This window comes from Macaca nemestrina, chromosome 6 (genome assembly GCF_043159975.1).
Source record: "Macaca nemestrina isolate mMacNem1 chromosome 6, mMacNem.hap1, whole genome shotgun sequence".
NCBI lineage: Eukaryota > Metazoa > Chordata > Mammalia > Primates > Cercopithecidae > Macaca > Macaca nemestrina.
In genome coordinates, this window is record NC_092130.1 from 146,331,154 (window position 1) to 146,351,048 (window position 19,895).

The window sequence follows — 19,895 nt, forward strand, 5'->3', positions numbered from 1 at the left end:
TGGGATTACAGGCATGCGCCACCATGCCTGGCTAATTTTTGTAATTTTTAGAAAAGATGGGGTTTCACCATGTTGGCCAGGCTGGTCACGAACTCCTGACCTCAGGTGATCTACCCGCCTCAGCCTCCCAAAGTACTGGGATTACAGGCGTGAGCCACTGCACCCGGCCTGAGAGAGCTTATTTAAATTTGAAGAATCTCAGAAGGGTCTATTTGTGCTCATTGCCGTGAAAAGGAAGAACTTTACCTTGGTAACCACTGGAGGGGGGAATGGCTCCAGCAGACAGGCAATAAGAGCAAAGGCCTGGAGAGCTCAGGGAGATCCATAAATGCAGAGGGTATAGGAGCGGGGGACAACAGGAGGTAACGGGGATCACAGCACAGAGAGCCTGGGCTACTGAGACAAGAGGCGAAGAACTGGCTAGAGAGCAAAGAGGAACAGGACCTGGGAAAACAGCCCAACAGGAGGACATGGCTGAGGTTTTAACCACCACCCAGGAAGAACAATCTGGATGGTTTGGCAGTGAGAGGAGGTAATAACACACTACCACGCTAGTGAAATGTCTGCCCTTCCGTGGTAAGAAGAATGGAGATTAAGTTACGACTTACCATGCTTTGGCCTAATTTTAAAACAGCACAAGGAACTGTTTAAAGGCTTCAAAGATTCTGAAGAAAAACCAATCCATTTGCATAACCAGATATAAGATTACATTAGAGACTAGAATATCTGGTTCTTGCCCACGAGAACATCCAGCTTGTCAGGTTAATTCTTCCTTTAAATCAGAGTCAGATGCAAAGTCTGGATAGCCAAGCCAGAATAGGAATGGAGATTTCAAACATAAATCAATTACTTAAAAACTGAGGTAGGGCCAAGGATATGGAGGCAGAGCACTTGAGCAATGATTTTCACTTATCCGGAGTGTCTGGTCCCAGTAGAGGCAGGTAAGAAAAGTTCTATTTTAGTTGTCTTCAAAGGGAAGCCTCATAATACAACATCACAGACATTAATCTCTTTTTCTTGAATTTAGCTTCAAAGACCTGTTAAAGTTAAGCATTCTTGGAACTGGCAATAGCTTGCATCACGTAACGCAAGACAAGAAGCTGTGTGATCAACAGACCAGGACAAGTTGAAGAATGTGACCGCATTTCTGCATTAGAATTTCAAAACCAAATTAAAGCAAGATGCTGGGTCCCACATAGTGCTTGTTAAGGCCAAGACAACAGTTCAACAGAACAGACAGTACAAGCAAACACGTATTTTATTGCTCTATGCTGTTCCTGAAAACAGCCAGCTTGCATTTTGACTGGCAACAACTGGATGTTACCGTATAGACGGCTGTTGGGCGTTCATTAAACATTCATCTTTAAAGATTGATGGAAATTGTCATTTTAAGGGATCATTATAAACTTCCTGGCAAGATTATTGAACTAGGGAGTTGGCTGAAAATTATAAAGAAGAATAAAACCAAGGACTTAAACAAAACCCAAGAACTAAAGCTCATCAAGTTACATATGAGGAAATAATGGTTGAAATTTTGCTTCTCAAAGAAGAGCTGCATTCTACTAATGATTTAACAATACTTGGATACTAGAGATCCTGTGTGGTAAGGATCTCCAACAGCTTAGAAGTGGATGTTTTAAAAACTTACACTATTTAGAGGGTGTAAATCCTTCAGCAAAGAAAAGGAGGAACTAAATAAAGGGGAGAAAAAGGCTAGATCCCAAAAAAGACACTCCAATTTTGATTAGATCCTCTTCTCTGCCAGTGGAGTTGCTATGGAGATAATCTCTTCCTTGGCTATCATTTCAATCATGAAGCTTCTTAGGAAACACAGGTTTGGGGACAGTATTTAAAGGAGTGGGTATGGAGGGTGTGTTTGTTCTTTCACAAATACGATTACTTTTAAATTGTAAAAGAGACACATGTATAATTCTAAGTAGTCACCAGCTTACCTGAAGGAGCTTCCTGATGCATTCATGGTGGCTGTTCTTGGCTGCAAGGTGTAAGGCGCTGTGTCCTAAATGGATTTTTTCAAATAATGATTCTTTTAAAAAAGGTCACACTTAAAAAAAAAAAATCTCTTTCTTATCTGTGAGAAGACAGCTATAAGGAAATAGGTTATTCTCGAAAAAAGACAGAACAGTGTTTTTTTTTTTTTTTTTTTTTTTGGAGACAGGGTCTCACTCTGTCACCCCGGCTGGAGTGCAGTGACATGATCATGGCTCTCTGCAGCCTCAACCTGCTGGGCTGAAGTGATCCTCCCACCTCAGCCTCCCAAGTAGCATGCCACCACACCTGGGTAATTTTTGTATTTTTTGTAGAAATGAGATTTCACCATGTTGCCCAGGCTGATCTCGAACTCCTGAGCTCAAGCAGTCCTCCTGCCTTGGCCTCCCAAAGTGCTGGGATTAGAGGCATGAGCTACTGTGCCTGGGCTGGAACTGTTTATTCTTGGGAGTGGGGAGAATCGAGCATCCCCCTTCCCACCTACTGGATGACATTCACAGGCTCCAACTGCCGTTCTCTTGGGGTACGAAGCAGCTCCAGGCTAGACGCTTGTGGTGGACTCATGATAATGCAGCTCAGCAGCTCTGCTTTCAGCTGTCTGTATGTTTGCCAAATGTCCTGTGTCCACAAGAGCCATGCCAGGCTACGCCCACCACAGGCTGAGGAACCCAGTGAAGGCAACTCACGAGCCAGCAGAATACATCAAAGATCCACACACTTCAGCCCCTACTTTTGACATCTCATTTCCGCCTCCTCTCAATGTACTCCAGCCCTGAATGGAAATTACCTGGAGTTTTCTGAATTTCAAAGTTCTTATATAGAAGAAGGGAGAGAGTTGTAAAATTCTCGGTGAGATCTTTCCTGACTTTCTCGTTTCAAATTCCAATTTCTCCCTAACTCTTTTAACCCTACTCCCTGCCTTCTTTATCCTTCATAGCACTTAGCAGCTTCTATCACTCCCTTTTACCTCTTTCTCTATACAGACACACACTTATATAGATAATTGCTTTTTCCCCTACGAGAATCTAAGCTTGGTGAGGACAGACACCCCTGCTGATTCCCTGCTATATCTCTAGTATCGACAACACTGCTGCGGCACAGTAGGCTCTCAATACATTTCTGTCCCTCTGAATTAGAGGGTATGCTCATTTCAAATGTCTGGATTGGGGGACCTGGGGAGAGGGTCAGAGCAGAGGACCTGACCACTGCCACACAACACAGCACACCTAGTAAACTCTTAATCCTGGATTTCCCAAACTATTTGACCCAATATAACACCTGCAGATAACTCCCGTACTTTAGGATGTGCTTAAAGCACTTTCTTAACCTTAGCACCACTGACCTTATAAGCTGGATAAAATATATAATATATGTTTTATATATTATAACCATACACATTGATTAAAGGGTATCATAGAAGAGAAGGCCACCCAAAAATCAAAACCAAAGCTAAACCAGCAACTGGAGATGCGAGGGATAGGTAAGGGCTCTCCAGTTTTCCTCCTTCTAAGGATTCATATTTTCATATCTGAGCTGCTCACTCTCCTAAATCTCTTTTCTTTTATGAGAAAAGAAGTTTTATTAGGAAAGTCAAGTGTGCAAAAGGATCAGAGAACACTCAAGATATGTGAGTGGAACAGAAACTGCAAATCATCTTTTAATCTCTCTTTTACCTCCTTCTACAGCAAAACCTTGCATTTTTATTCATTTAATAAACAAATAAAAACAGTGAATATCACTGTTTCTATGTACAAGCACATTCTGAGTTTTAAACAAATGCCTTACAAATGAAGTTTTGGAACACATCCTGATTGTAAGAAGGAGGCTGTTTATGCTGTACATACAATGCATTAACTTGTCCTTGTTATGGACTAAAGCTGTTCTGCATAAGCAGCACCCACTGGAAACAGGCACAGTTCTCCGAAGACAAGACGGTTGGGAGATGTAAACAACTTATAAAATAACAGGGTTTCTTTTCACTTTGAATAAGTGTTCTAGTCAAACCTGGAAGTGCCAGGTTTCTATAGAAGCAAAAATTATTTTATTCCCCAGCCCTGTGATGTTTTTCTAATGAGCAACACAAAAGTACTTTTCACTAAAAATAGTTTCAAAATCCGAATGACGCATCATTCCCTGAACACTATAACACTGAAGTAAGAGGTCTCTCATCGCTAATATTAACACAAAATTCTCTCTCCAAATGCAAAATTTTCTGGACAAAATATTATTTTAGTGACAGAATCCAACTATGATGAGACAATGTATCTCTGACTCCCATATAGCTGTGGATCTGTCTAGAATATCAGGAAGCAATTTCCCTACAGGCAAATAACAAGGGCAACCCTAAGTGCATTCCAGCAGAATTCTGCCTGCGATAAAAGACTAATGATATTTATAAATTAAGAGTCTTGGACTATTACAGGTAGTCTAAGAACCCTATTACTTAAAGGCTGTCTGAGGAGAATGGCCCAGCTGCTCTGGCCATAGGGCACCTTTCCCTAAAACTACCTCAGACTGTGACCATGTATTCAATTCTTAAGACAGCTGGAAAAAAACAGGGAAGAATTAAGTAATATCATAGAGGAATCATTAATGGGACTATAAAAATACTTTTCAAGTATATGTGAAAAATGTTAAAACCAGTGAAACCATAGGATACAAAGATATGGCTAACAAATCCCAAAGGTGAATGTTTCTTAAATAGTTAGAAATAAACTATTTCTTAAATAGTTTCGGATCACAATACAGCAACATTTAAAAATAAAGATAATTAAATGACATTCAACTAGATATAAAGTTTTAAAATATTTTCTTAAAAATCAGTTTTTGAATGCAGAATATGTTTAAACAACAAAGTATAAATTGATTTGTTTTTTATTTACAATTTTAACTATATTTAACCATTATTTTTGGAATTCCTCATCTTCACATCAAATTTTTATCACTGAAGCACAAGTCCATTCACCTTGTTGTAGTTCCAGGAGAGATAAAATCTGATTGTAAAGGATTTATTTACAATAACCATTCTTACCAATAAATACTTTTATGAAATTATCCCTTAGTTTCTCCTTATTTTAAAAGTACAGTGTAGATTTGAGGCCAGGCATGGTGGCTCACACCTGTAATCTGAGCACTCTGGGAAACCGAGACGGTTGGATCTCTTAGCCCAGGAACTCAGAGACCAGCCCGGGCAACATGGTGAAACCCCATCTGTACAAAAAATACAAAATTAGATGGGTGTGGTGGCATATGCCTGTAGCCCCAGCTACTCAGGAGGCTGAGAGGTGGGAGGATCACTTGAGCTCCAGTCTGGGCGACACAGCAAGACTCTGTGTCAAAAAAAAAAAAAAAAAAAAAAAAGATTTGCACAGTGTTTTACACAGACACAAAAGATACTTTGGGTATGTGTATCTTCCTTAAATTTTATTTTGATTTATTTATTTTAAAAATAGAGACAGAGTTTTGCCATGTTGCCCGGGCTAGTCTCGAACTCCTGGGCTCCAGTGATCCTCCCAACTCACCCTCTCAAAGTGCTGGGATTATAGGTGTAAGCCACCGTGTCTGGCCTATGGGTATATTTGAAATATTCTCATGGCCGGCCAGGTGTGGTGGCTCGCACCTGCAATCCCAGCACTCTGGGAGGCCAAGGTGGGTGGATCGCTTGAGCCCAGGAGTTTAAGATCAGCCTGGGCAACATGGTGAAACCCCATCTCTACTAATATTACAAAAATTAGCTGGGTGTGGTGGCACATGCCTGTAATCCCAGCTATTCAGGAGACCAAGGTGGGAGAATCACTTGAACCTAGGAGGCAGAGGTTGCAGTGAGCTGAGATGGCGCCAGTGCACTCCAGTCTGGGTGACTAATTTTTTTTATTTTAAAGATACTGAAATATTCTCATGGCCAAGTTATGCTGATCATTATATATGGTTGGCCTTTTGACCTCTTCATACATGAGTTAATAGCAAATAAATTCCCATAAATCATGAATTTATTGGGTATAATTTGCAATTATATTTGAAAACACCACATACTCTAAAGTGCCTGAGTTTCAAGGCACGCTATCTTTTGTGCCTTCATACAGTGTCAAATTTGAGTGGGATTAAAGGGTGTCATAGAAGAGAAGGCCACCCAAAAATCAAAACCAAAGCTAAACCAGCAACTGGAGATGCGCGGGATAGGTAAGGGCTCTCCAGTTTTCCTCCTTCTAAGGATTCATATTTTCATATCTGAGCTGCTCACTCTCCTAAATCTCTTTTCTTTTATGAGAAAAGAAGTTTTATTAGGAAAGTCAAGTGTGAAAAAGGATCAGAGAACACTCAAGATATGTGAGTGGAACACAAACTGCAAATCATCCTTTAATCTCTGTTTCTACCTCCTTCTACAGCAAAACCTTGCATTTTAAATTTTATTTATTTATTTATTTATTTATTTATTTGAGATGGAGTCTCACACTGTTGCCCAGGCTGGAGTGCAGTGGCATGATCTCAGCTCACTGCAACCTATGCCTCCTGGGTCCAGGCAATTTTCCTGCCTCAGCCTCCCGGGTAGCTGGAATTACAGGCGCCCGCCACCACGCCCAGCTAATTTTAGCAGAGACAGGGTTTCACCATGTTGTTCAGGCTGGTCTTGAACTCCTACCTCAGATGATCCTCTTGTCTTGACCTCCCAGAGTGCTAGGATTACAGGTGTGAGCCACCACACCCAGCCAAAACTTTGCATTTTTAACTGGTAAAATGGCTGCCGAGAAGTCCCCAGCTCCCCATAAAGCCAGATATGGCTATGGACCACATTCCCTGTGCATCAGATCTGGGTGGAAATGTGCAGGTGCAGTGTGTGGGCCACACTTGCCTTTCCCTTACTGCTGATGGGACACAGGTTCTGGGGAGACATCCTGGACCACTGGGACCCAGTAATACCGTAGATGGGAGAGCAACAAGGTGAAGGGGCCCAGGCAGAGCTGCCATACCAGTGTGGGACTCACCTGAGCGGGATACAATGCTATCTTGTTTAAGCCCCTCTTATTTAGAAACTCTATCACATAGTATCCGATGCATATGCTTGTTAATAAAGGGAGTCTGGAAGCTAGTGCCTGTGGTAATGCTTCTATTTAATTCTATCTCATACTCCAGGGTGCTAAATGCAAACTTAAAAAAAAAAAAAAAAAGACTAGGAGTCAATTTTCCTATTTGCCTAGGAGAAGTGTTTTCTAAAGAAACAGATATAATTGCCTATTCTTACTGCAATGAAAAATGCCAGACAAATAATGTGAGTCTAGTTCAGAGATGGTCCAGCGAGCCTGACCGCTGATTTTCCCATCTGGTCACTATATGCCTGTGGGCTAGTTGGCAAACTAGCAATTAAGGAATGGGAGGAGGCCGTGCGTGGTGACTCACACCTGAAATCCCAGAACTTTAGGAGGCCGAGGTGGGCAGATCACTTAAGGTTAGGAGTTTGAGATCAGCTTGGCCAACACGTGAAACTCCGTCTCTACTAAAAATACAAAAAATTAGGCGAGGTGACAGACACCTGTAATCCCAGCTACTTGGGAAGCTGAGGCAGGAGAATCACTTGAACCCGGAAGGCAGAGGTTGCAATGAGCCGAGATCAAGCCATTGCACTCCAGTCTAGGCAACAGAGCGAGACTCCATCTCAAAAAAACAAAAACAAAAACAAAAACAAAAACAAACACAAAACAAAACAAAAAAGGGAATTTGGGGAAAACCCAAAAATCAAAAACCTAAGTCATGTTCTGGAGTCTTTCCTTTGGATTTTCTTTTTTGATTTGTAGGTGTGGTCACTGAAAACCTTTAAAAAGAAAAAAGATGTAAAACCTTTCAAAAGCCCAATGTATACAAGATAATAAAGATGATCTGGCTGGAGTAGCTATAATCATGATAATACAGTAGGGAAATGCAGTGAGCACTTATGTTAGCCTGACGCTGCCAAGATGCCCACACCAACCATCTCACTTAAGCCTCAAACCTCCAAGGCTATATAAAATGACATGACTGTCGATGTTGCACCAGAACTACATCCAAGGCCTTATCTTCTGACAGCGTTTTGCTCTTAAAATTGCTTGTAAAACATCCATAAAAATTCTCAGATTTCCAAGCATTTCATGTAGAAAAACAGCTTTTAAAAATGCTAACAGATTCTTGCTTCTATAACTTAAATTCAGTCAAAAGTTTAAAAAGTAGGAAATTACACCAATTTGACCATCCTGAAGACATTAATCACAGATAAAAAGAATAAAAAGAGCCAGTGTAATAGATTTTGAAAGATGGTTGTGTGTGTGTGTGTGTGTGTGTGTGTGTGTGTGTGTGTGTGTGTGTTTTGTTTTTTTCAAAAATTCTACAGGGCAGGATTTATGGTAACAGATCTTTGTACCAGTTCTCACTGGGTCTTGAGATTGAAGGTGACTGCATCTCAGTAATAAAGTGGCAAAACTTAAGGTAGGTTCAGTGAAAAGACAATACCTGTAAAAGTTAAGCCATTTAATTCATCCCTTAACCACCACAACACATGTTTAGGACTAGTGATGACCACTAAGCACTGTTACTCATGTAACCTCATCCTTCCCTTGTATTCCGATATGCTTTCTTAAGAGGGAGAGTGAGCAGGTGGGTATTATAGCCAACAGGTAAGACACAGGCATGGGAAATAAAAGCCATTACAATTTAACCTGTTTATTGGGACAGAAAAAAAATGAGAAGTGTTTTTCAAGATGCGCTTTTTTCCATGCAGTGTTCTTCTTCTTTTGTTCCTGTGTTCTCTTTGCATGCTTTCAAGAAATCATGGGAAGAAGCTGGTACCTCATTCAGAACAAAGTAAAACAATGAAGCCCAAGGAGCGAAGTGCTGGCATCATGGCTAAAAATGTCAGGGGAGAAGGAAGTGACGGAAGCTCTGAGCCATCTTCAACCCACGGAATGTTTGGACAATGTCCTGTGACCCCAAAGTGCTGTGGATTCCACCAATTTCAATTGGTTCCCACTGGCCAATCCCGGGAAATATCCAGGCTGTGTCTGCAGCACTCCCTCCAGTGTTGCTCTTAGAGAGTGGTTCCATCTTAGTCTGCAGGAAGTGGGCACTGCCCTGGGGCATCCAGGTCTTCCTGCCCAGCACCGTACCAGCCTCTCAGGAACTGGGTGAGGGCTCTGGTGATAAATACGAGCTCTACCCACAGGGTGTTATGAGGCCACAAAGAACTATGCTTCTTAAGAGCCTTTAATTCGGGAAATGAAACTCGTGGGATATTTTTTAAATTAAAATGCAGGATATAGAATTTATTGTATAATGTGATCTCAGGCATGTAAAAATATATTGGGAAAATCTGGAAGGAAATACAACAAAATAGAATTTTTTTTTTTCTGATAGGAGTAGGAACTTGAGTTATCTTCTTCTTTATAGTTTACTGTATTTCTTAACTTTTCTACAATGAGCGTGTATTAAAAATAACTTACTCTGGCTGGGCGTGGTGGCTCATGCCTATAATCCCAGCACGTTGGGAGGCTGAGGTGGGTGGATCATCTGATGTCAGGAGTTCAGGACCAGCCTGGCCAAGATGGTGAAACCCCATCTCTACTAAAAATACAAAAATTAGCCGGGCATGGTGGTGGGTGCCTGTAATCCCAGCTACTCAGGAGGCTGAGGCAGGAGAGTCGCTTGAACCTGGGATGCGGAAGTTGCAGGGAGCAGAGATCGTGCCAGTGTACTCCAACCTTGGCAACAGAGCCAGACTCCATCTCAAAACAAAACACACACACACACACACACACACACACACAACTTATTTTTCCCTACAATAAAAAGAGGTGAGGGAAGATTTTGGTTATGCTGAAAATAACTACAGTCCTGTCTAATCTATTTCTTAACATCAAGTACAATGAAACAAAACTATGTGACAGCACCAGTTTATTCACTCTGAGCTAATGCTTTCAGATTATGGGTTTCTTAGAGGGAAACTTCCCCTACTTAAGAGGACATACATCTCATTAGGGGTATTTTAGCAAATCCTACTGCACCATGTGGTTTTATGGCATAACTTTAAGAGCAATGACAATGAACTTTAAAAGCAAACACAATGACTGAGTCTTGAGATTAAAGATCACTTTAATTGGAACAACATAAATTAGTATTTTCCTCAAGGCAGTCACTTAAGGAAACCACTTATCCCCCTATATTGATGTTGCCATTTCTCAAAATATTTTTGGAACTTTCTGTGGAACTGCTCAGAAAAATCGTTCTGTTATTTCAATCACTCCCTATTTTTGACCAAAAATGGTTTTACCAGTTTGACACATTATTTACCTGACTTGACATCAAATTTTTTTAGGCTCTTAGATTTGCCCTAAAGAAAACCCTATTCTCAAAGGATAAAGATTCCCAACCACTGAGATTCTTTTTTTTAAGTCCTCACACAACGAAAACAATTCTAAACCTGTTCCCAACCATATTTTGAGTAATAATAGCATTCCTGCAATACCTGGCTGATCCCCCAAGATGACTAGTCTGAAGAGGCCAATTTTGGCGGTGGGAGAAAAGAAAGAGATCCATTACAGATTTCGTGAAAACCCGTGATAAAGGCAATGGAGTTAGGTTGATTTTGTATCCCAGTAAACACTAATAAAAACCTATTAGAAGCCAAAAATTCTTGAGTACAATAGAAAAATGAAAAACCATCAGTGGTTACTTTGGTCCTTTGAGGTGGCCAGCAGGGGCAGAATCTCAGGCTGGACACCCCAGGGGTTCCTTCTTATAGGACAAGATAAGACTAGCTACCTTTTGTCTCCATTTGCCTTGTTCATCATTTGTCAACAATGGCTTCACATTAGAACCACCCAGGGAGCTTTAAAAAAAAATACCAGTTGACTGGCAACATCCAGACAATGGAATCTGAATCTCAGAGGGTAAAGTGTAGGTATATATATTTGTGTGTATTTGTGTGTGTGTGCACACGTGTGTGTGTACTGTTTACTGTTTATTCTTCTCTTTTCCCTTCCTTCAAGTTCCCAGGTGAACTGGATGCCCTGAAGTACAGAAAGGGGTGAGAATCGTGGGCAGCTGGTCAGATGAAGATCAAGGCTTCCATCTACAGAGCCTATCTCAGTTGATGAAATGAGCTCCTGAGTAACTCACTTGTCACCTCACACTATGATTCATAAAAACAGAAATTAGGGACTATTCCTTGGTCTGTACATACAATCTTAGAAAGTAATATAAAAAATGAGGATAAGAAGCATATAGTCTCTAGTTGACTAACCACATGAAAGATGAAAACACGGAAGTAGGCCACACAACGAACCCATGTCAGAGTCTAGTTATTGGGGGTGATTCTCTTTTCTTCTTTTGGACTCTAAATTTTATCTGTAGACTCTAATTTTTTCTTTCTTTTTTTTTTTTTTTTTTTCAGAGACAGTGTTGCTCTGTTGCCCAGCCTGGAGTGCAGTGGCACAATCTTGGCTCACTGCAACCTCCGCCTCCAGGATTCCAGCGATTCTCGTGCCTCAACCTCCTGAGTAGCCAGAATTACAGGTGCATGCCACCATGCCTGGCTACATATTTTTGTATTTTTAGTAGAGATGGGGTTTCACCATGTTGGCCAATTTGGCCTCGAACTCCTGGCCTCAAGTGATCCACCTACCTCAGCCTCCAACAGTGCTGTAATTATAGGGTGAGTTACCACACCTGGCCTTAAATTTTCCATAATGAATATGTATCACCTTTTGATACCTAATCTAGTGCTGGCCTGCTGACTTAAGAGATTAAAAACCACATACCGGTAGTATCTTGGGCTGTCACATCCACACCATGTGTAACCATGACCCTGAGGCATTCCACGTGTCCTTTTGCAGCAGCAAGATGGAAACTGGAAAGAAGTAAACACAATCTCCTTGAGATTTCTACTCTTTAATGTTCATCTCCAACAAATTTTTTTCCCTGCCATTTCACGTACAATTTCTCTTCCTTGAGCTCCACAAACACCCACTGACTACACATTATTATCAATCTCATTTTGAAGAGGAGGAAACAGAGGCTCAGGATGGTCTGAGAATTTTCTCATTGACAGCTGTAGTTAAATAATGGAGCAGGAGTTTGATCTTCCAGCCCCAAAGACCAGGCTTGAAAAAAGTAAGATTCAGTCATATATTTATCTCTTGATGAAACAAATCAGAAAGTCCCAACTAGATTGAATTTCTAAGTAATATGTCTTTATCAATGTTTTCCTATTGTCTAGTGTTTTCACCACAGCTATTTCACCATTTTAAAGTGATATGCTCTAAAAAAAAAAATCTTGTCTAAGTCAGAGTGGCCAAGGTTCTTGGACAACTCAATGCCCACTGTTATGTTGTATCTGAGTAACAATAGTTGCATGCAATATTTGATAAGTGTCTAATGTGGGTCAAGCATCTGACTACACACTTTTATGCATTGTTTTTCATTCCTAAGACAGCTCTTTAAAGGTGAGTTCTATTACTTTCTTCATTAGATGGCAGGTGTCTACACTCTAGTGCAAACAGCATTAGAGAAGGCCCACCATTAAGACTCCAGAACTCAATGAAACTTGGGAGCACGAACCATGATCAGCATGTTTAGATTGGGCATTAGAGGAAGGGATAATATCCAAATGCGAAATCAATCATCCCTGCATGTCCTGGGATGAAGGGCACTTTTGCATGCAGAAAGAAGCAAAGTACAATTCCACTGGGTGGTCAGGCCCAGAGGCCAAGATGGCTGCAAAATCTGGGCAAGTTTCCCTTCTCTCAGTTTCCATCCTGTAGAGAGGTTAATGAGTCTTCTAGTTCTTCCCCTGCCTCAGTCCTCTTTTAGGGATGTGACCTCAGGATACCTCTCATGAAGTCTCTTAGTGTCTGTACCTCTGAATTAATGTCCAGATAATATTTTCTCACTGGGTAGGATCTGTCATTGAAATCCAGGGTAACATGAAAAGTCCGATAGCTGGAAAGTCCGATAGCTGATATTTAAACCCAAGTTGGTCTGATTCCAGACTTCTTCTCTTAATAACTTGGCTGAGTGAGGGGGACATATCAACAAATAGGAATACTTCAGTACTCATTGCAAATCAGCCATAACATAATGATCTGTGTGTTTTGGGAAGTCATTTTAACCTCTCTGCACCTAAATTTCCTCCATTGTAAAGGCTGGGGATCAAGTCAAATAATTTCTAATGGTTCCTTTGGCTCTAATGTTTAATTATTTTAGCTTACCTGTCTCTACTCACTGCAACTACTTCTGTATTTGTGCAGCAATCTATGTGTAATATCTATTTACAGTCACAATTTATTTTATAAGTGATTTCACATTACAGTAAAACTTTGCATGCAATAATTTGGGAATGTAGTGACTTTTCATTTTTTTATATTGTTTGAGATGGAGTCTCATTCTGTTGCCTAGGCTGGAGTGCAGTGGCACAATCTTGGCTCTCTGCAAACACCGCCTCCCAGGTTCAAGTGATTCTCCTCCCTCAGCCTCCCGAACAGCTGGGATTATGGGCGTGTGCTACCACACCAAGTTGATTTTTGTATTTTTAGGAGAGATGGGGTTTCACCATGTTAGCCAGGCTGGTCTCAAACTCCTGACCTCAGGTGATCCACCCACCTCAGTCTCCCAAAGTGCTGGGATTACAGGCATGAGCCACCACGCCTGGCCATAGTGACTTGTTTAAATGGAATTTCTGATTCAATATAGCTTAACCAAACTATATTGGGAGTGCAATAAATTACTCCACTTCTCAACATTGTTGGGATAGCTTCATTTTACAGTAAGTTCACTTTTAAGCAGTAAGGTTATTATTAATCTTGGTGGAAGGTTTCTAAAAGTTTCCCAGCCTTAGGAATAGTACATGTAACATAATTAATTGCTCTTGGGAATATGGAGTCTCTTCAATTATTGAATTGTATGTTTAGGGATACTAATTGAAATGCCCCTGGATTATTAAGCCCTAAAATTGATTAATGTTTAGCTTCTTAATGTCTTTGTGTTTGTTTGTAAGCTGTTCACTATGCCATCTCCTAAAAACTAAATCAAAAGTATCTAAATAAGAGAGTAGCCATATCCCATTCTAAAGATAAACATACCAGGAAGTGTCTACTGCACATGTACATATACACACACCCCAATCAATCAATTATATTTATCTATATTTAACTTTTGATTGAAATATAACATGTAAAGAAAGCTACACATATAATTGTATCGCTTGCTAAATTTTCGCAAATGAAATATTTTTCTTTCATACGAATCAAGAAACAATGTGGTCAGAGACCCCAAAACCCTCCTGCTGGCACCCCAGAAGTTCTCCATGTGCCCCTTTTAGTTACTAACCCCTTCCCCATGTGATATTTTTATTTTTTTCTACTCTGAGGCTCCTTGGATTACCTCTGCATTACATAGTCTATGTATGGGTGGTTGGAACTGCAGACCATCTGCCAGTGAAACATTATTATAGGCCACTCCTGTACATTGGTAAATGCAGTCTGTTGAACGTGATATGATATTCTACAAATGATCTGGGAAATGCAGAGTTTCAGGATCATCACTTGGAAGGCCCCCGATCAACACAAGGCAGAAGTGAGGTGTTAGGAAGCTGCGCTCAATTTCCATTCCCAGAGCAGAATTTTCTTAGACACAGCTTTTTAAAAGAAAATCCCTGATATCAACCTGAATTGACATATTTGATGGCTGAAACACATTTTATTGAGGGATCCAGTTAGTTAAAGCTTCATTGCATATGTTTTAATAAATTGTGTGTGATAGTGAGAGATTTTATTTTGTCCTGCCTCTCCCATTGAGAGTTTAGATCAGTAAGTGACTTTTTTTCTCTATTCTGGGGACTTTCCAACTATTATCCTGCAGAATGCTTGCATCCTGCTGAGAAAATAGAATGACAGAATTTTCCAAATTCATTGTTTTGGCTTCATGTATTTTACCTAAAGCTGCATCACTTAACTGCTCTTACAGATAAAACGGACAAAGTACAAACAAATAGAAATAACTAGAAACAGCTCATTCTGTAAGGATAGTCTTGGCTTTTATTTTACACTGCATGTATCTAATACCATATTTTTTGCTAGTAAAACCATTGCTAGTTCATGTAATTCAGTTTAACATTATTTCAAGGTGTTTCTGCAAGAAAACTCTAACATCCAGGTGTTTGCTGTGTTCTGATGTTACATGAAAGCTTCTGCTCTGCTTTCTAAAACACACAGGCATAGGAATGATCATGAAAAGCAGGAAAGGGGAAAACTGATCACTTTAGCTAGAAGTGTATGATCCATTTCTCCAGACAAGGAGCTCCACTGTGTATCATCATTCCTCTCACTGGGTATGCACTTCTGGCAAATGGAAGCAAAGCCAGGAAACACAGTCTGTGAGTCTGCTCTTGGGGAGATAGTCACTAATGCTGTGTGCTCTCTCTGCCCCTCCAGGTCTACCCTCTGCCCAGAGGCAGTCCCCTAATGAACTGTATCCAATGGGCTGCCCTGTGTTTTGGCTCCTGGCTGGGCTTGCCCAGTGAGAATGACAATGGGGTTCAGGGCATCATCTCCTCCCCTCCTTCCCTGGCCACACCTCAGCAGTGGCTGCCTTCCTCTGTGAAGACCACAGCTCTGCCAGGCCGGCTCTCCCAAAGCCACAGCTGCAGCTCTCCCTCCTTGCCCCTTCACGTCAAGAGTAGAAATAGATACTCACTGTTGCTAGAATCCTGGGCGGCCTTCCCAACCTTACTGGTTTCCCTTAACCTGGCCACATATTTGTAAATAGTTCCTTTCTTAAGTTCTCATCAATTATCCTATGTGATGCTACCTATTCCTGCTAGAACCCTGAATTACAGCAGGGTTGGGTATTTTGTGTGTGATGATCCACAGGATGAACTGTTAAGTTCTAGTGGATATTATCTGATTAAACATTTCTAAGAGCCAATTCAGGCTATCCTTTTCAAGTTTTAATTGCCACATATAGTTTGTTTGCTTATTTAACATATGGGCATTGTGGCTAAAATGTAATGAGAGAATATACCATATAACTTTTTAATTATATGGCATATAGTAAGTGACTTCAAAAAAGTTTTCTAATGTGGTCTTAGGCCAAAGTAGAAACCTGTTTAAAGGGTTGAAGAATATACCTCTCCACAGGTAAGAAAAACAAATGACTTTAGAAAAAGCCAGCACACAGTCTGGAATGTCCCACTACTCAATAAAGAAATACTAAAATTCAAACTTTTTACGGTAAACTTGGTTTTGAGAGAATAATCAAACCCCCAACAATACATATGGGCACCAACACACATGGATACAAACAACTGCTACAAAAACAAAATTAAAAAGCCATCAAAATTCACATACTTCTTACCAACTCAACCATCCATGTAATTTGTAAAATGTAATTAAGACTCTCAGAAAATACAAAAATGTATCAGCTCCTGAACCCTCCCATCATGCTAAGGTTTCATTCATTCTACTTGATGCAGACTCTAAAGGAATTACTTAATTTTATCAGAGTCACTGACATATTACTCATTGAAGTACATACTAGAATTGTGGTCTACAACTGGGAAATTCTCAATAAGTTCTGTGGGCATATCCTGTGTAATAATGAGGGTTCTTCAGTAACGAGTTAGAAGTAAAATAAAATTTACTAAACATTCTATACTATATACTATGTATATATACACACACCCCCATATACACACTATACATGTTATATATATTGTACCATATTCTACTATTAAAAATGTGCAGGCTAGGTTTAGAAAAAAATGCAAAATAAGAAAGCATAACTATCAAGAAAGTCATTTTGATCTCTATTGCTTGCTCTAACTCCTTAAAATATCTTACTTTTTATATAATACAGTAATGAATCATTGCCATAATTTTAGTCAGAAAATCATTTTACTACTTAACTTGGAATGTAGCATCTATAACCTGAAAGAGTTTGCTCAATGAGTTATCACATAAAAGAAAACCAAAATGGTCAGCTTTGTCCTGTTCGTATGAAAGGTGCGCAAATGCAGAAGAAATAGGCACAAATCAGACAACGAAGTGACTGTTGACAATTCCCTACCAACCCATCTCCTGTATATTATGAAAGCACTTATATATTCAATCTGGGCATCTTACACTTGAACAACCAACTGAAAGAGCAACCTCACTTAGTTTATTCCCCTCAGAGAGAACGGAAGCTCCTAGAAATAGGACCCCTGCCTCCTTTTTGTCTCACTCTCCAACCCTACACCTAGAAGCAGCTATTAATCAGGAGTGGAATAAACACCAATGTACAGAAGAACAGGGTGGGAAAACCACACTACTAACTTCTTTTCTGTATCTAATTTGAATATCAAGTCATCTTAACGTTTTAATTTCAGGGACTCTGGTTCTTATTCCTAATGTCTGTGATTTTGAAAAATTAAAGCTTCCAACCTTATAGCTTTATCAAAGCTTAGAAGAGGGACAAAAACATCTAGTCAGATGATAAAGTATAACAAGAAGCAGGATATTAGGGAGGTAGTGCTGGTAACCTTAAGGACTCAGACTATCTGGGTTTGAATCTGTGCTTCCTTACTTATTAGGCTCTATCTCCATTTCCATGTCAGTAAAATGTGTTGTGAGGTATACAGGAATTATGTACAAAAGCACTTTGTAAAGTGTGAAGTGGGAAATAAACACTCAAAACATGCCACCAATTATTGTATCCTCACCAACACAAAGCACGGCACAGAGTGTGTGACATGTTGCTTGCTAAAAGGAATTGTTTCAATGTTCACAAAGGACACAGTAGCAAAAGTTAAATCAGAACCACCACTGCTTAAAAAACGAAGAGGGGAAAGGAGGGGCAAAAGCTATGTGTGTTTCCATTGAATGGAAACTTGGGAACAAAGTCGTAGACAAGTAGCAAACCACAATAAACCACCCAAGACAAGCCTTGTCTAACGCCCACACTTGAGAAGCTGACGTTCTGGCACCTCTCACAGAAGTGATCATCCCCAAAGCAGGGTTTGGCAGCAGCAAGTCATTAACATTTAGCCTCGGAATGTGAACCAGAAGCACAGCAAACTTTGAATAAGATACTCAAGTGGAAAGTTAGGTTCTTTTGGGTAGAAAAACATGACCAGCCAGTGGCAGAACCTGATATGTAGATGACGGTGAGTAGATTTCCCTTCTCATGTATGCGGTGACTGATAAATGTCAGCATCCTCACAGGCTGGGGCTCTCTATCTAGACGGCAGGCAGTCATCTGTGGGGTCATCTCAGGCTTAGGAAGCAGATGGTGCCCAAGGCCAGCACATGACTCATTAAGAGCATGACTGGTGCCCTCTGATGGCCTGTGTCCTGGATAGCTGGCAACTCTAAATAAAGAGAACTTACAGATTAGGATGGGGTAGGGGGCGAGGGCAGTAAGTTGATAAAACTTACCTGTCCTCTTTAAACATAGTGTTTTTTGTTTTTGTTTCTGTTTTGAGGTGGAGTCTCACTCTGTCGCCCAGGCTAGAGTGCAGTGACTCAATCTTGGCTCACTGAAACTTCCACTTCCTGAGTTTAAGTGATTCTTGTGCCTAAGCCTCCCTAGTAGCCGGGATTACAGGTGTGCACCACCATGCCTGACTAATTTTTGTGTTTTGGCAGAGATGGGGTTTCACCATTTTGGCCAGGCTGGTCTTGAACTCCTGACCTCAAGTGATCCACCTGCCTCGGCCTCCCAAAGTGCTGGGATTACAGGCGTGAGCCACCATACCCAGCCAAACATGGTATTCTTAACAATGTTAATTCTAAGGCATTGGAATTAACTCAAGTATCGTATCATTTTGATATTTCTATAGTTGTATATTTTTACAAGTACTGCTACTTCTATAGCTAAAAGTATTCATTCATATATTTACTATAACATTAGGGTATCTGTGTGTGAGACATGGTTCTAAGGAAACAATAATGAATAAAACAAAGTTCCTGCCTTTATGGAGCTCGACTTTCAGCAGGAAGACTAAAGAGAACCAATGGTTTCAACTGGGGGTGCTTTTGCACCCTTGTCCTTGGAATATTTGGCAATGTCTGGAGACATTTTTTATTATGGACTAGGGAAGAGGGAGAGAAGGGAGATTCTATTGGCATCTGATCTGCAGAGGCCAGAGATGCTGCTGACCATCTCTACAATGCACAAGATAGGTCCCCACAACTACAAATTATCTATCCAGACTAAAATATCAGTAGTGGGCTGGGTGTGGTGGCTCATGCCTGCAACCCAGCACTTTGGGAGGTGGAGGGGGGCAGACTGCTTGAGCCCAGGAGTTCAAGACCAGCCTGAACAACATGGCCAAATCCTGTCTTTACAAAAAAAAATTCTAAAAATTAGCCAGGTCTGGTAGCACATGCTTGGGAGTAGCCTCCCAACTACTCGGGAGGCTAAGGCGGGAGGATAGCTTGAGCTTGGGAGGTAGAAGCTATAGTAAGCTGTGATCACACTACCACTGCACTCTAGCCTGGGTGACAGTGAGACCCTGTCTAGGAAAAAAAAAAAAAAAAAATCAGTAGTACCCAGGTTAAGAAACTCTGTAATAAACCATTAAAGGCAATGTATATACTAAAAACATAATTCTATAAAAACAAATTAAACAAAGACCAAAAAACAAAATAAAAAGAGAATTTAATCTTTATATTGAGTTATAATCCACGTACCATAAAAATCACCATTTTTAAAATGCACAATTAAGTTGCTTTTAGTATATTCACAAAGCTGGCAACCAACGTCATTATCTAATTCTAGAACATTTGCATCATCTCCTCCCAAAAAAATCCCTTTATCCATTAGCAGTCGCTCCCCATTTCCCTACTTTCCCAACTCCCAGGAAACCACAAATCTACTTGCAGTTTCTATGG

At 40.5% G+C, this 19,895-nt stretch overlaps 1 protein-coding gene across 15 annotated transcripts in view; it reads right to left on the minus strand.

The window, feature by feature from the left end:
• Positions 1-19,895, minus strand: part of LOC105473053 (retinoic acid induced 14) — a 175,898-nt gene that overhangs the window by 26,277 nt on the left and 129,726 nt on the right. For all 15 annotated transcript variants that reach the window (XM_011726643.2, XM_011726633.2, XM_011726634.3 and 12 more), the window contains 2 exons: positions 11,787-11,875; positions 1,953-2,017 (listed from right to left, as the gene is read on the minus strand). In XM_011726643.2, the coding sequence (XP_011724945.2) occupies positions 1,953-2,017; positions 11,787-11,875 (154 nt within the window). The remainder of the gene's footprint in view (positions 1-1,952; positions 2,018-11,786; positions 11,876-19,895) is intronic.